Source organism: Laccaria bicolor, genomic scaffold (assembly GCF_000143565.1).
Source record: "Laccaria bicolor S238N-H82 LACBIscaffold_9 genomic scaffold, whole genome shotgun sequence".
In the NCBI taxonomy this organism is placed as follows: Eukaryota; Fungi; Basidiomycota; class Agaricomycetes; order Agaricales; family Hydnangiaceae; genus Laccaria; species Laccaria bicolor.
This window is the reverse complement of record NW_001889880.1, coordinates 92,898-106,151: the sequence shown is the minus strand read 5'-3', so window position 1 is coordinate 106,151 and position 13,254 is coordinate 92,898. Positions and strand designations below refer to the sequence as shown.

General features: G+C 39.9%; 2 protein-coding genes across 2 annotated transcripts; both read left to right on the top strand.

Moving 5' to 3' along the window:
• Nucleotides 1-1,560: 1,560 nt before the first annotated feature.
• Nucleotides 1,561-2,264, top strand: LACBIDRAFT_325941 (uncharacterized protein; the record flags this gene model as incomplete). Its single annotated transcript, XM_001879838.1, has 3 exons — nt 1,561-1,572; nt 1,704-1,811; nt 1,845-2,264. 3 exons carry the CDS (start codon nt 1,561-1,563, stop codon nt 2,262-2,264), a joined length of 540 nt encoding a protein of 179 aa, XP_001879873.1.
• A 9,109-nt stretch (nt 2,265-11,373) lies between these two features.
• On the top strand, nt 11,374-13,072 carry LACBIDRAFT_318670 (uncharacterized protein; the record flags this gene model as incomplete). The annotated part of the gene is made up of 3 exons (XM_001879837.1): nt 11,374-11,655; nt 11,713-12,338; nt 12,388-13,072. The coding sequence occupies 3 exons, from the start codon at nt 11,374-11,376 to the stop codon at nt 13,070-13,072; spliced, it is 1,593 nt and encodes a 530-aa protein (XP_001879872.1).
• Nucleotides 13,073-13,254: the final 182 nt, after the last annotated feature.

The window sequence follows — 13,254 nt, the reverse complement described above, 5'->3', positions numbered from 1 at the left end:
CTAGAGGATCCCACTATTAGAGTGACATGGTCGGCAGGTAAAAGATACTGACCGACATTGTCTTCAACGTTGGCTTGGCCTAGTAGTTAAGCTGGGAGGTGTACGTAGTATATGTATGTATGCCCTGGGTTCAAATACCGAACAAGTCATAGATTCGCGTTTTGAAAAGTTTTTTACTTACTGCAGGTAAAAGATACTGACCGACCTATGTATGCCGGTTTAAATCCTAAACAAATTTTTTACTTGCTGCTATTAGAATGACATGGTCAGCAGTTACTTAAAAGATACCGACCAACATTGTCTTCCACCGTTGGCTTGGCTTAGTGGTTAAGCTGGAGGTGTACAGAGTGTATGTATGCCTGGGTTCGAATCCCAGAAGTCACTTACAACGATCGCAACTCTTTCGTTTTTGTAACTCTGGCTAAAATTTACTAATCAATTCTTACCGAGCTTGCAGACCCAGGTTAGTTGTCTTACACTGGGTAAGTTACAAAGTGCCGAGCTTTCAGGCCAGGTGGATCATTGACTTGGCTCAGTGGTCAAGGTGGGAGGTGTACGCATTGTATCTATGTATGCCCTGGGTTCAAATCCCTAACAAGTCATGCTGTTCATCCTAAACAGTTTTTTACTTACTACTATATTAGAGTGACATGGTCGTCAGCTAAAAGATACTGACCAACTTCCTCTTGCAGTGCTGACTTGGCTTAGTGGTTGAGCTGGGAGGTATGCCCTGGGTTCAAATCCCAGAAGTCACATAGAGCGAAGACGGCCTTTTTGTAACACTGGCTAAAATTTACTAATCCAAGGCTTTTAACATCCAAAGTCCCAAGAACGGGTAGTTGTCTTAGTTGTCTTATGCCGAGAACGGGTGACTTACAAAGTGCCGAGCTTGGACGCCCGGGTTCAAATTGCAGGCAGGTAAAAGATACTGGCCACGATCGTCTTCCAACGTTGGCTTGGCTTCGTGGTTATGCTGGGAGGGTACGTTGTGTATGTATGCCCTGGGTTCGAATCGTACGTTGTGTATGTATGCCCTGGGTTCGAATCCCACAAGTCAGTTACACCTATCGCAACTCTTGTTAAAATTTACTAATCAATGCTGGTTTGACCGATGTTGTCTCGGATCATGAAAATTTGAACTGCAAGTTCTGCCTGGTCTGCCTCTGCTTGGCTGCTAAATTAAAGGCCAAGCTGAAAACGATTCGGCTTGAAAATGCCGGCCTCGGTGATGCATCGGCTGATGAGATGTTCATAAATTCTCGTGTCCGGCCGACTCGGTGATATCCATGAACCATGACTACCATGTGGGTCTCGCCAGCTGACCCTGGTAACCAGAGTTGAGGGCCCTCGGCCGACCACCAACCCAGGCGAATTCAAAATGTCTGCCGACCTTGCATAGCCTAGCTGCTAATCAGAAGTGAAGGCCCTCGGCCGATCACCAGCCCAGCAACGTTCACAACTGTCAGCCGACCTTGCATCTTCCATCAGCCGATATACAAATACAATGTTCAAAACTGTCAGCCGACCTTGCATAGCTTAACTATCTGATATACAAATACAATGTTCAAAACTGTCAGCTGACCTTGCATAGCTTAGCTATCAGCCGATATACAAATACAGGGACTTGACTTCCCGGGGCAGCTTCCTACTGATCGGTGTATGCTAAATCTACGTAGCTGGCCGACCCTTCTTTACCTTGATAGTGGGATCACATCGGCCAATTCATCAACACAGGGTTATTGGCCCTCATCGGCCCATCAGCAGGCACCATCAACTATGGCCTGTTTGTATTGTCGGGCCTCTCAGTGTTGGTGGGTGATTCCTACTAACTGCCCTGATTCAAGGGTAGACCCTTGCCTCCTCACATGGGAGAAGACACCTGTGAAAGGAGGGAAGAACTTGGTTTAACAGCTCTCGCACCCCCTACCCAGTATAACACAAATTTCGTCAGTAGTCAACGACAACGCCCTATTGAAGCGAAGTCGGATGGCGGATCCTCACACCACCATTTGTCAACCAGTAATCGCAGGAGCGGAAACTGGGGAAACCCATCAGGAGGCAATCCAGACGGATCAAGCGACAAAGACGATGGGGACGAATACCCTTGCAGGAACAATCACGATACTCAGAGACCATCGGATGATGGTTACCCCGTTAATCACGGTGGGGGAGGCAGTAATCCTGGAGGTGGCGGCGGTGGTAATGGACCAAATAATAATGGGCTCTATTCGAATTCACAGCCTCGGGAATGCGCCTTATGGTAATTTGGTAGCCACAATTAGGAATGAGCTGAAGCAAGACCAACTGCCAGTTTGGGATGGAAATAAAGAGACAGCAATTGAATATTTCTGGAAAATTCAACAGTTAGCAGCTCTGGAAGGTGACATACCAGTCGCTCTAGGGTATTGGTTATGGAAAAGCTTGAAGGAGAATTCCAGGATATGGATGTGGTTCACTACCTTGCTGTTTATGGAGCAATCCAAGATGCGAACTCATTATTTGCATTACCTTAAGGGTATTAAGGACAACTATTTGGGGCATACATGGCAAATCAGTATGAACAGGAAATATGAGAGTCAGTCTTTTCGTCAAGAAGGATTCGAAAGAGAATCCCCTCCTGCTTTCACTTCAGTCACCCACCTTGAACAAGCTATTAGCCTTGAAACATATAGGTATATATCCAGGCTAATAGGTTCCTTGGCCATTTATTTTTTTGCCTCTGGAGGAAAATATATTATTGCATTGGGCAAAAATGTTTGACCTTCAATATTGTGACCGGAAATATTTGGGTTGATATATTGCATTGAAAAATATCCTAGCCATCTGAAAGTGGTTGGAAATGTTTGAAGCATGTTGGAGTGGTAGGAAATATTTGAAGTGTTTCAGATTGGTCGGAAATGTTTTAGCTATGTCACACTGCTGAAAAATCTTTTGGTCATGTCACACTGCTAAGAAATGTTTGAGCCATGTCACACTGCTGAAAAATCTTTTGACCATGTCACACTGCTTGGAAATGTTTTAGCCATGTCACACAGGCAAAAAAATTCCTGCCAGTGTCACAGAGTATCTGGGGTCCTAGTTTCAAAAAAAAAACTTCAAAAATTTCTGACCATTCAAACTTTTATCTTCTGGATTCAACTTTTCTACAAAATTTATCATAAAGATAATTTTGGTCCTAAACTTGCCCTTTTACTTTTATATTGTATTTTTATTATAGAAACAGCAGATTATATATTGCATGCAACTGTATCTATTGGTATTCAGCTATTTGTTATATAGTTATAGCCTCTAAATTCTGCTTCATCAGATAATAAAGGTTTATACTGACTGCTCTTATATTGAGTTTATATTGGTAATTGCCTATAATAGACTAGCCCTACTTACTGAATCATTACTGTTGTTTATTATTCATGCAAATTACCAGAGGTAAATATTGGCTGATGTGCAAGCCATATTCTTCACTGCAGTAAACCTATGTTTCTGAAAACTAGAGAGAGTTCTGGGGATTGTTACATTTACTATGCTAGCTATATTTTCTCACTCCCATAGAGGTATGTTTCTGAGCACTGGAGAGTTCTGAGGATTGTCAGAGTCTGATGTTTCATGTAAATGTATATGTGATGTATTTGTGTTTGTTGACTATAATGACATTTTAAATATCTTCTTTGAACACCATCATGACTGCCAGTACTTTACTGTGCCTCACCTATTTCTGCAGAAATGGCTAGAATCCTACAAAATTCTGATCTCTCTATTAGAAATACTTGAATTTTGTTTTTTAGATATGGATTTTAGACCTTGACAACAGCACCCAACAAGAAGTCCTATTTTTTCTCATTTTTACCATATTTTATAAATGATCTTCATTTAAAATAGTAATATTTCTCATTCGAAAAGGCAAAATGGACTCCAAAATCAGACCTGCAATATTATGACCACCAGTAATTACCACCTACATTGTCCCCAATGTTACTCTCATTTTATTGTGATTTACTGGCTATATTTGCACAAATTACCCTATTTGGAAATATGCACAGGTCATGTCCACCATGCACCCACATTGTCAATAACAGTCAATAGTATGTCTGTCCTTTTTTTTTCTGATTCTTACAGTATATTTGTATCAATTACTATATTAGAAAATGCACATAAACAATGTATATGGTATTTCAATATTCCTGACAATAGTCTATTATTTTCCTCTTTTGGCTCTAATTTTCTGGCTATATTTTCATTATATACTATATTTGGAAATATGCACAGACCAAGTAAACAGTGCACCAAGATCTATTTACATCACATGATTTTTTCATTTTTCTAATTATATTTGTATTAATTACTATATTAGCAAATGTGCACAGGCCATGTATATACATACCCAATATCGTCAACAATGGGTCCATTTTCTTATTTTTCTGGCTATCTTTGTATCAATTACTATATCAGAAAATATGCACAAACTATGTTCATAGTATGTCAATATTGTCAATAATAGTATGTTATTTTTCTGTTTTTCTTCTAATTTTCTGGGTATATTTTCGTTAATTATTATACTTGGAAGTATGCACAGACCAAATAAACAGTACATCAAAATTATCACATATTATTTGAATTTTTATTTATTTTTCTGCCTATATTTATTTGATTACCATATTGGAAAATGTGCACAGACCCTGTATATTGTACCCCAATATTGTTAACATTTGTTTATTATTTTTATTTTATTTTTCTGATTTTCTAGCTTTATTGAATTTCCTCTATTATTTTTTCTCTTTCTCTTCAATTTTTCATGTGGAAATGCAATACTTACTTTATTTTGCAATTGTAGTAACCACACTATTCTTGTAAATACTAGATAAGTGCCAAAATCTTTGCTGGCTATCACATGATCTATATCACATAATCAGACCACATGATATATCACATGACTACTATATCACATGATTGGTCACATGTCATATCATATGACTGTATTATGTGATATACAATATGAACAACTATATAATGCATTTATTATCAGATAGACTCAGACATCCATTTTCTGGCCATTTTTTCACTAATTACCATATTTGGAAATGTGCCCAGACCAAGTAAACAATACATTAACATTATTAATGACCATTTCCAGCATGTGAATTTATTTTCTTATTTTTTTCTGACTTTTTGGCTGTAATTTCAGTAATTACTATATAGGGAACTGTGCACAGACCATGTAAACATTACCCCATCATCGACACCCAATTTCTTTGTGATTTTATTCTAGTATTATTTCAAATTTGGGTGGTCTAATGGATTATATGTGCATTAAATGTGGAAGCTGTCAATGAAAGTGGTATGGCAAGCTGGAATGACAATGGAAAGAAGACCCAGCTGTGATCTTGGTCACAGCTACAGTCCAAAGAGAGGAAGAATGAGGGTTAGAGACTAGATGTGGGTGTATTTTAGCAAGATTTAAGATTGCTCAAGATATTCAAAGCTACCCTGGAAATCCATGAGAGGTTGGATACAGATGCAGGAAGAGATAACAGTGCAGATATGATAAGACCTGCCCTGATAGACTGGGTCTTGTGACACAGAAGTTTAACAAGTAATTTGAGTTTATCAGAGTCACTGAATAGGCATTCAGTTTACACTAAATAAAAGATCACAGCTTGTCAGCAGGTTGGTGGTTCGAACCAAGCCAGAGGCAGGATTACATTGCCAGTTCATTTACCTCACCAACTGTAGCAGTAAGTGACAAGTTGCAAGGTGAGATCCCCTGGGGTCACCTATATCATGATGACTACATGTTGGAAGGTCCTGGTTGATGTTATAGAGTAGGGGAGGCTGTAAGGCTGTATTAGGTATACAGCTGTCTACACTACCACATATATGCACCAGTAGATGAAAGAGTAATCTTTCATTTATCCAACCTTTTGGTGTAGAATTTCCAGAGAAGGAGTGGGGATTGTGCAGTGGAATTCTGAAGCATGAATGATCTCCACTAGATACTAGCAGAATGTCTCTTGAATCAAGATCTGACTTGTATTGTAGCTAATCACAGCTTGGTCTTAACACCATTATCATTTTGGCTCTCTATACAACATTCATCAACAGCTCCCCACATATAACACATAGATAGTGTATTACACATCTGCTGGGGGGTGAGGATCATTGAATAGTGCATTTTATATGCCATAGTGATCATCTAGTTACTGTCATTTGTAGATAGTATAGACATATTGCATGTAGATATAGACATTGTAATTTGTAGGTATGGTATAGGGAAAGCATAAGATTTGTAGGCACCCTACTACCATTACAAGAACATAACAATGACCCAATATGCACTCACTACCAACATGCAATACATCACCACCCTGTAGGAAATTCAGTATATTGGTTCTTGATATTATATAAAACCATTGTAAATGGTGCAGAGGATTCCACAAAGGAGAGGAGTAAGGGCTCTTGTTTGGGTATTGTCTTTGGCATGGGGACAGAGCAGCAAAACATAAGAGCAAGGCCATGGATAGGCATGGAAGCAATAGCACAAATAATAGACAAACATCTGACTCATTATGTAGTTATTCATATTCTATATCATGTGATCTGTCTTTCCCACACCACCACTGCTGTCAGAAAAAAAGAAGAAAAAATAATAGACCATCACTAATGGCCTGTGCACATTTCCCATTATGGAAATATATATAGAAAATCAGACAAAAAGGGGGGGGAAATAGATATATGGTCAATATGGTAATTAATACAAATACAGCCGGAAAAATAAGAAGAGAAATTCAATAATGCTAGAAAATTAGAAAATTAAAATTAAAATAATAAAGTATTGTTGAAAATATTGGGGGGTCTGTGCATATTTTCCAATATGGTAATCAATATAAATATAGGCAGAAAAATAAGAAGAAATTCAAATGATATGTGATAATTTTAATGTACTGTATACTTGGTTTGTGCATATTTCCAAATATGGTAATTAATGACAATATAGCCAGAAAATTAGAAGAAAAATAGAAACATAATCTACTATTATTGACAATATTGACATACTATGAATATAGTTTGTGCACATTTTCTGATATAGTAATTGATACAATATAGCCAGAAAAATAAGAAAATGGACTGTTGTTGACAATATTAGGTATGTACATGGCCTGTGCACATTTGCTAATATAGTAATTAATACAAATGTAATTAGAAAAATCAGAAAAATCATGTGATGTAAATAGGTCTTGGTGCACAGTTTACTTGGTCTGTGCATATTTCCAAATATAGTATATAATGAAAATATAGCCAGAAAATTACAGGACAAAGAGAAAAATAATAGACTATTGTCAGGAATATTGAGGTACCATATACATGGTTTATATGCATTTTGTAATGTAGCAATTGATACAAATATAGTGTGAGAATCAGAAAAGAAAACAGAAAAAAAGAACAGACATACTATTAACTGTTATTGACAATGTAGGTGCATGGTGGATATGATCTGTGCATATTTCCAAATAAGGTAATTTGTGTAAATATGGCTAGAAAATCATAATAAAATGAGAGTAACATTGGAGAAAATGTAGATGGTAATTACTGGTGGTCATAATGTTGCAGGGCTGATTTCAGAGTCCATTTTGCATTTTCAAATGAGAAATATTACTATTTTAAATGAAAATCATTTATAAAATATGGTAAAAATGAGAAAAAATAGGACTTCTTGTTGGGTACTGTTGTCAACATCTAAAATCCATGTCTAAAAAATAAAATTCAAATATTTCTAATAGAGAGATCAGAATTCTGGAGGATTCTAGCCATTTCTGCAGATATCGGTGGGGCACAGTAAAGTACCAGCAGTCATGATGATGTTGAAGAAATTTAATATGTCATTATAGCCAACAAACATGAATACATCACATATACATTTACATGAAACATCAGACTCTGACAATCCTCAGAACCCTCTCCAGTGCTCAGGAACATATCTCTATGGGAGTGAGAAGATATCGCTAGCATGGTAAATGTAACAATCCCCAGAACTCTCTCTAGTTTTCAGAAACATATGTCTACTGCAGTGAAGAATATGTGTAGTATGTCAGTCCAGTGAGCAACTCCCTACACACACATCTTACCCTTTCCACTTCCCAACATTGCACAACTATCAGTCTGTTACCATATGCTTAGTCAGATTCTGCTTACATCATCCATTTTGTACATTACACTTCATGTAGTCCATGAGGGAATCTATCTCTTTAACAACACTATTGCTCATGTCACTCAACTTGAAGCCCTACTAACAGCTCTAACTTGAACATTAGGCAATACGTGTGAAGGAGCCTTCATGACTTGCATGATCATAGCACTCTCCAATGGGACCGTCCATGAAGATCGGAGCATGGGCACTATGAACTGCCACATTCCATGGCTCCTAGCTATTGATTGATTGGCCAGAATGACTTACTCCTACAGTCACAACAACCTTGGTCGCATTGTCCATTAGACATTCCAACAGCTGTTCCACTACTCTAGGGACACTTACATTCAGTAGTGTACCACAATATAGCTTGCACATCAGCCAATATTTACCTCTGGTAATTTGCATTAATAATAGACAACAGTAATGATTCAGTAAGTAGGGCTAGTCTATTATAGGCAATTACCAATATAAACTCAATATAAGAGCAGTCAGTATAAACCTTTATTATCTGATGAAGCAGAATTTAGAGGCTATAACTATATAACAAATAGCTGAATACCAATAGATACAGTTGCATGCAATATATAATCTGCTGTTTCTATAATAAAAATACAATATAAAAGTAAAAGGGCAAGTTTAGGACCAAAATTATCTTTATGATAAATTTTGTAGAAAAGTTGAATCCAGAAGATAAAAGTTTGAATGGTCAGAAATTTTTGAAGTTTTTTTTTTGAAACTAGGACCCCAGATACTCTGTGACACTGGCAGGAATTTTTTTGCCTGTGTGACATGGCTAAAACATTTCCAAGCAGTGTGACATGGTCAAAAGATTTTTCAGCAGTGTGACATGGCTCAAACATTTCTTAGCAGTGTGACATGACCAAAAGATTTTTCAGCAGTGTGACATAGCTAAAACATTTCCGACCAATCTGAAACACTTCAAATATTTCCTACCACTCCAACATGCTTCAAACATTTCCAACCACTTTCAGATGGCTAGGATATTTTTCAATGCAATATATCAACCCAAATATTTCCGGTCACAATATTGAAGGTCAAACATTTTTGCCCAATGCAATAATATATTTTCCTCCAGAGGCAAAAAAATAAATGGCCAAGGAACCTATTAGCCTGGATATATACCTACATGTTTCAAGGCTAATAGCTTGTTCAAGGTGGGTGACTGAAGTGGAGCTGAATGAAATATCCTACTGAAAACCATAAGAAATGGTAATGAAAGGGCCAAATGCCTAATGAAATATCCTTATGAGAAATGGTAATGAAAAAGCGAAGGAGCCTAATGAAATATCCTAATGAAAATTCTAAGAAATGGCAATGAAAAAGCGAAGGAGCCTAATGAAATATCCTAATGAAAATTCTAAGAAATGGTAATGAAAAAGCGAAGGAGCCTAATGAAATATCCTAATGAAAATTCTAAGAAATGGTAATGAAAAAGCGAAGGAGTCTAATGAAATATCCTAATGAGAATTCTAAGAAATGGTAATGAAAAAGTGAAGGAGCCTAATGAAATATCCTAATGAAAATTCTAAGAAATGGCAATGAAAAAGCGAAGGAGCCTAATGAAATATCCTACTGAAAATTCTAAGAAATGGCAATGAAAAAGTGAAGGAGCCTAATGAAATATCCTAATGAAAATTCTAAGAAATGGTAATGAAAAAGCAAAGGAGTCTAATGAAATATCCCAATGAAAAGTCTATGAAATGGCAATGAAAGGGCCAAAGAGCTTAATGAAATATCTTCATGATATCTCATTATCCTTGCCTATATCTTATGAAAGATTCCAGTGATAAATTGAATGAAATAGATGGGCAATCCTAATGAGATGCCTTTCATAAAACCTGTGGCAGTATACACATTGGCTCTTGGACAGTTGTCATAGATTAATCATAAATAGTGGTAGCCACTAGTGGGATGAGACTGTAGGGGGAAGGCCGAGACCATTCATCATAATAGGGGGGGGAAGCCAAAAGACATTCATCAAAGGAGGGAGGAGGCTATTGAGTGAGTCAGCAGGAGACCATTGAGTGAGGGAGGAGGCACACATCGTTGATGGAGGAGACAGTTCGTCAAAGGCGAAAACAAGTCGTCGATGGAGGAGACAGTTCGTCTAAAGCGGAAACAGGTCGTTGAAGGAAGAGAGAGGTCATAGAGGGAGGAGACAGGTCGTCGAGGGCGGAGGCAGTTCATTGAGCTTAGATCTCAGAAACCATTTGTTGAGGGGATACCAGTTGTCGAGGGTGGAGACTGATCATCAAAGGGGAGACCATTCGTTAAGGGAGGAGATCATCTGCTGAAGGAGGAAGAGAAAGGAGGCTGTTGGTCAAGGGAGGGAAGAGGCCTTTCGTCATCTCTACCTAGGGAGGAGACCCTTCATTGCGAGAGGAGGCCACTGGTCGAGGGAGGGAGAAGGTGTTTGTCGTGGGAAGGCTGTTCGTCAACTTATGAATCGGAGCTTGCATGGGTGTGGTGGGAAGGAAGAACATGGAAGAACTTGGGAAGAACAAGGAATTTTCGCGCTGACAACATGATCACCTGATGTTGGAGTTTCAACAGACTTCAACAAATTGTCTTGTTGACTGAGGACAAAGGTGATACAAATGATAGTAATTCAGATGACCAGGATTAGACTACAACATGACTTGTAACTGACTATTCCTTGACTTCAGTTAGGCTGTGAAAACTTTGCAGATACATAACTGAGCGCCACATGACTTTGCATTTACCAATGTGACTTCACATGACCTTCTTGTGAGAGGTAGATGACTTGACCTGACTTTCGTTTTTACTGAGTGTCCAGTGTCAGATCTGTCATCAGATTTCCGTCAAAAAATCTGGTTCCTGAGATACTCAATTTGTTGACTTTAGTTGTCCGCAACTGTACCGTTGGCTCGACATCGGATTAGATAATTATGTAATAAGTAATGTGCCGGCTTCCGGCCGTATGAACCAGGTTCTTACATAGAAGACAAGGGGGTTCACGCGTGAAGGGGGTTCCTACATAGAATTATCCCCTCCTGGCACCTTATCTCCACACCCTGCAACACCTTTACGTGTTTTGCCCACATGATTTGCAAGCACGGCGGTCGGAACGGCACCGATATAACTATGAGGCCTTCGGGCGTCTATTGACTCAACACCCACCGTAGATTACTAGCTGACTCACCACCACCATGCCAGCCTGTTCCAACCCTTCCGCCGACTCAGTGAAAGGAGTCAAAATCTCGCGAGGCCTGCAAGGCCAAGACGACAACTTAGATGCCTTAAGCGCCCTATTTGAGCAGCTCCAGCTACTCACGGTGGATGCATCGAACCCCGAGCTAGATCTGATAACCTTTGCGCACAGCGCCTATTTCTTTGGAGTCATAACAGAGGTGGACGAACTCACTCAACGAAAATGCGCAGCACCAGAAAGTGACCAAGAATCGACTTGGTCTATGGACGAAGAACCAACCGTGAGTTGCCTACCAAAAAAAACTCTTGGATGAATGGAGGTTGACGTAGACATATAGAGAACGCCCAAGAGGTGCAGTTCACCGATAAAAGTTGAATCAAATGATGAGGTTGTTCCTCATTCAAGCTCGCTGATTATAGTACCGCAAAAAGGATCGTCTGCCGCTCTTGAACCGCCTGCCATTAAGCCCTTGAACGCCCACGATAACGGCACCTCGGATGAGTTGAGCTTGGATGCGTACTTGGACAATCATTACTCGGAGTTTGAAGCACAACAGCCCTCCAGCTCGAATGCGATATCATCTATGTGGGACGACTACAAGATCCCCTCCAACCCCCCAAAGTTTGACCCAGCCTCCCAAGTTTCGCTCTACGACGACGACAACGACATTTACTCCGAAACCAAAAATGAATGGCACTGGACCCCTCCTGCACTGCCTGGCAAAGAGCCCCTAGTTGGCATCGTCTACCTGACATCATCGCAGAACTACGGCGACCTCTTACACGTCGGTGAACTCAACATCGGGATCATTTTGGAACCCGCATTCAGAAAAAAAGGATACGCACGAAAAGCAATCGAAAAGGTTTTAGAGACTGCATTTGCAGACCAAACATGTCATCGTATTCAAGCTATCATCCTCGACAGCTGGGCCAAAGATAGAGCGCTCAATTTGTTCATGCAATCGTCAGTCCTTCGTAACTTCTACACAAACCTGAGATGAACCTCTCCATAGCCGATTCGGGCACGAAGGAACACGTCGACGTGCCTTCTTCGGGCCCTTTGACAGTGAATGGAAAGACACGACCTATCTAGCCATGCTCGATACCGACTGGGTCATGCGCACCTGCATCAGTCCCAGGTTCCGCGTTGCACCCAAGTCTCTCTGGGACGAGCTCTTCGCACGCCACCAACGGGAGAGGGAGGAGCTCCTACGCTGGGAAGAGAGGAATAATATTTTGAAGCGCTCTATTAGCATGGAAACTGTCCGGAATATAGTCGCGCTTTCGTCAGCGTCGACTTCGGCTTCGGAAGATGAAGCTATGACTGATTCCGAGTCTGTCAATTCTGCCACAGCGAGCTCGAAGCGGGTGAATGGGAAGAAGAGGCGCATTGATGTGGGCGATTCGTACGATGCATCTGCGTCTGAGAGTGAGGGCGAACCTGAGCTGGTCGCTGGCCTTCGTAGTCCTCCTCCATTGTACGACCCAACCGAATGGGTAGCCCAGGTCCGGAGTCATCGATCAACTAGCCCCGCCTCTTCGCAGTCGGGCGAGTCTGTTCATTCGGACGGAAGCTACACCACGTCGTCAAGCTCTCCGTGGGATCATATGGAAAGCGCCAGTGACGGCAGTTTATCTGACTTCGGATACCAGATTCTTAACCTTGACTCGGATGGTGAGGATGATGATGAATTATGAGACATACATCGATGCTCCCTTCCCTTGCAACCACCTTGTACAGTATTCTTGTCATTTTCGTTTTGATATCACCTTGTTCTCTAGCATGTCGTGTAAAATACCCTCATACAAGTCGAGATCTTCTGTATTTATAATTGTAAACAAAAACTGATGAATAGCAAAGCAATCATACACTTCAATTT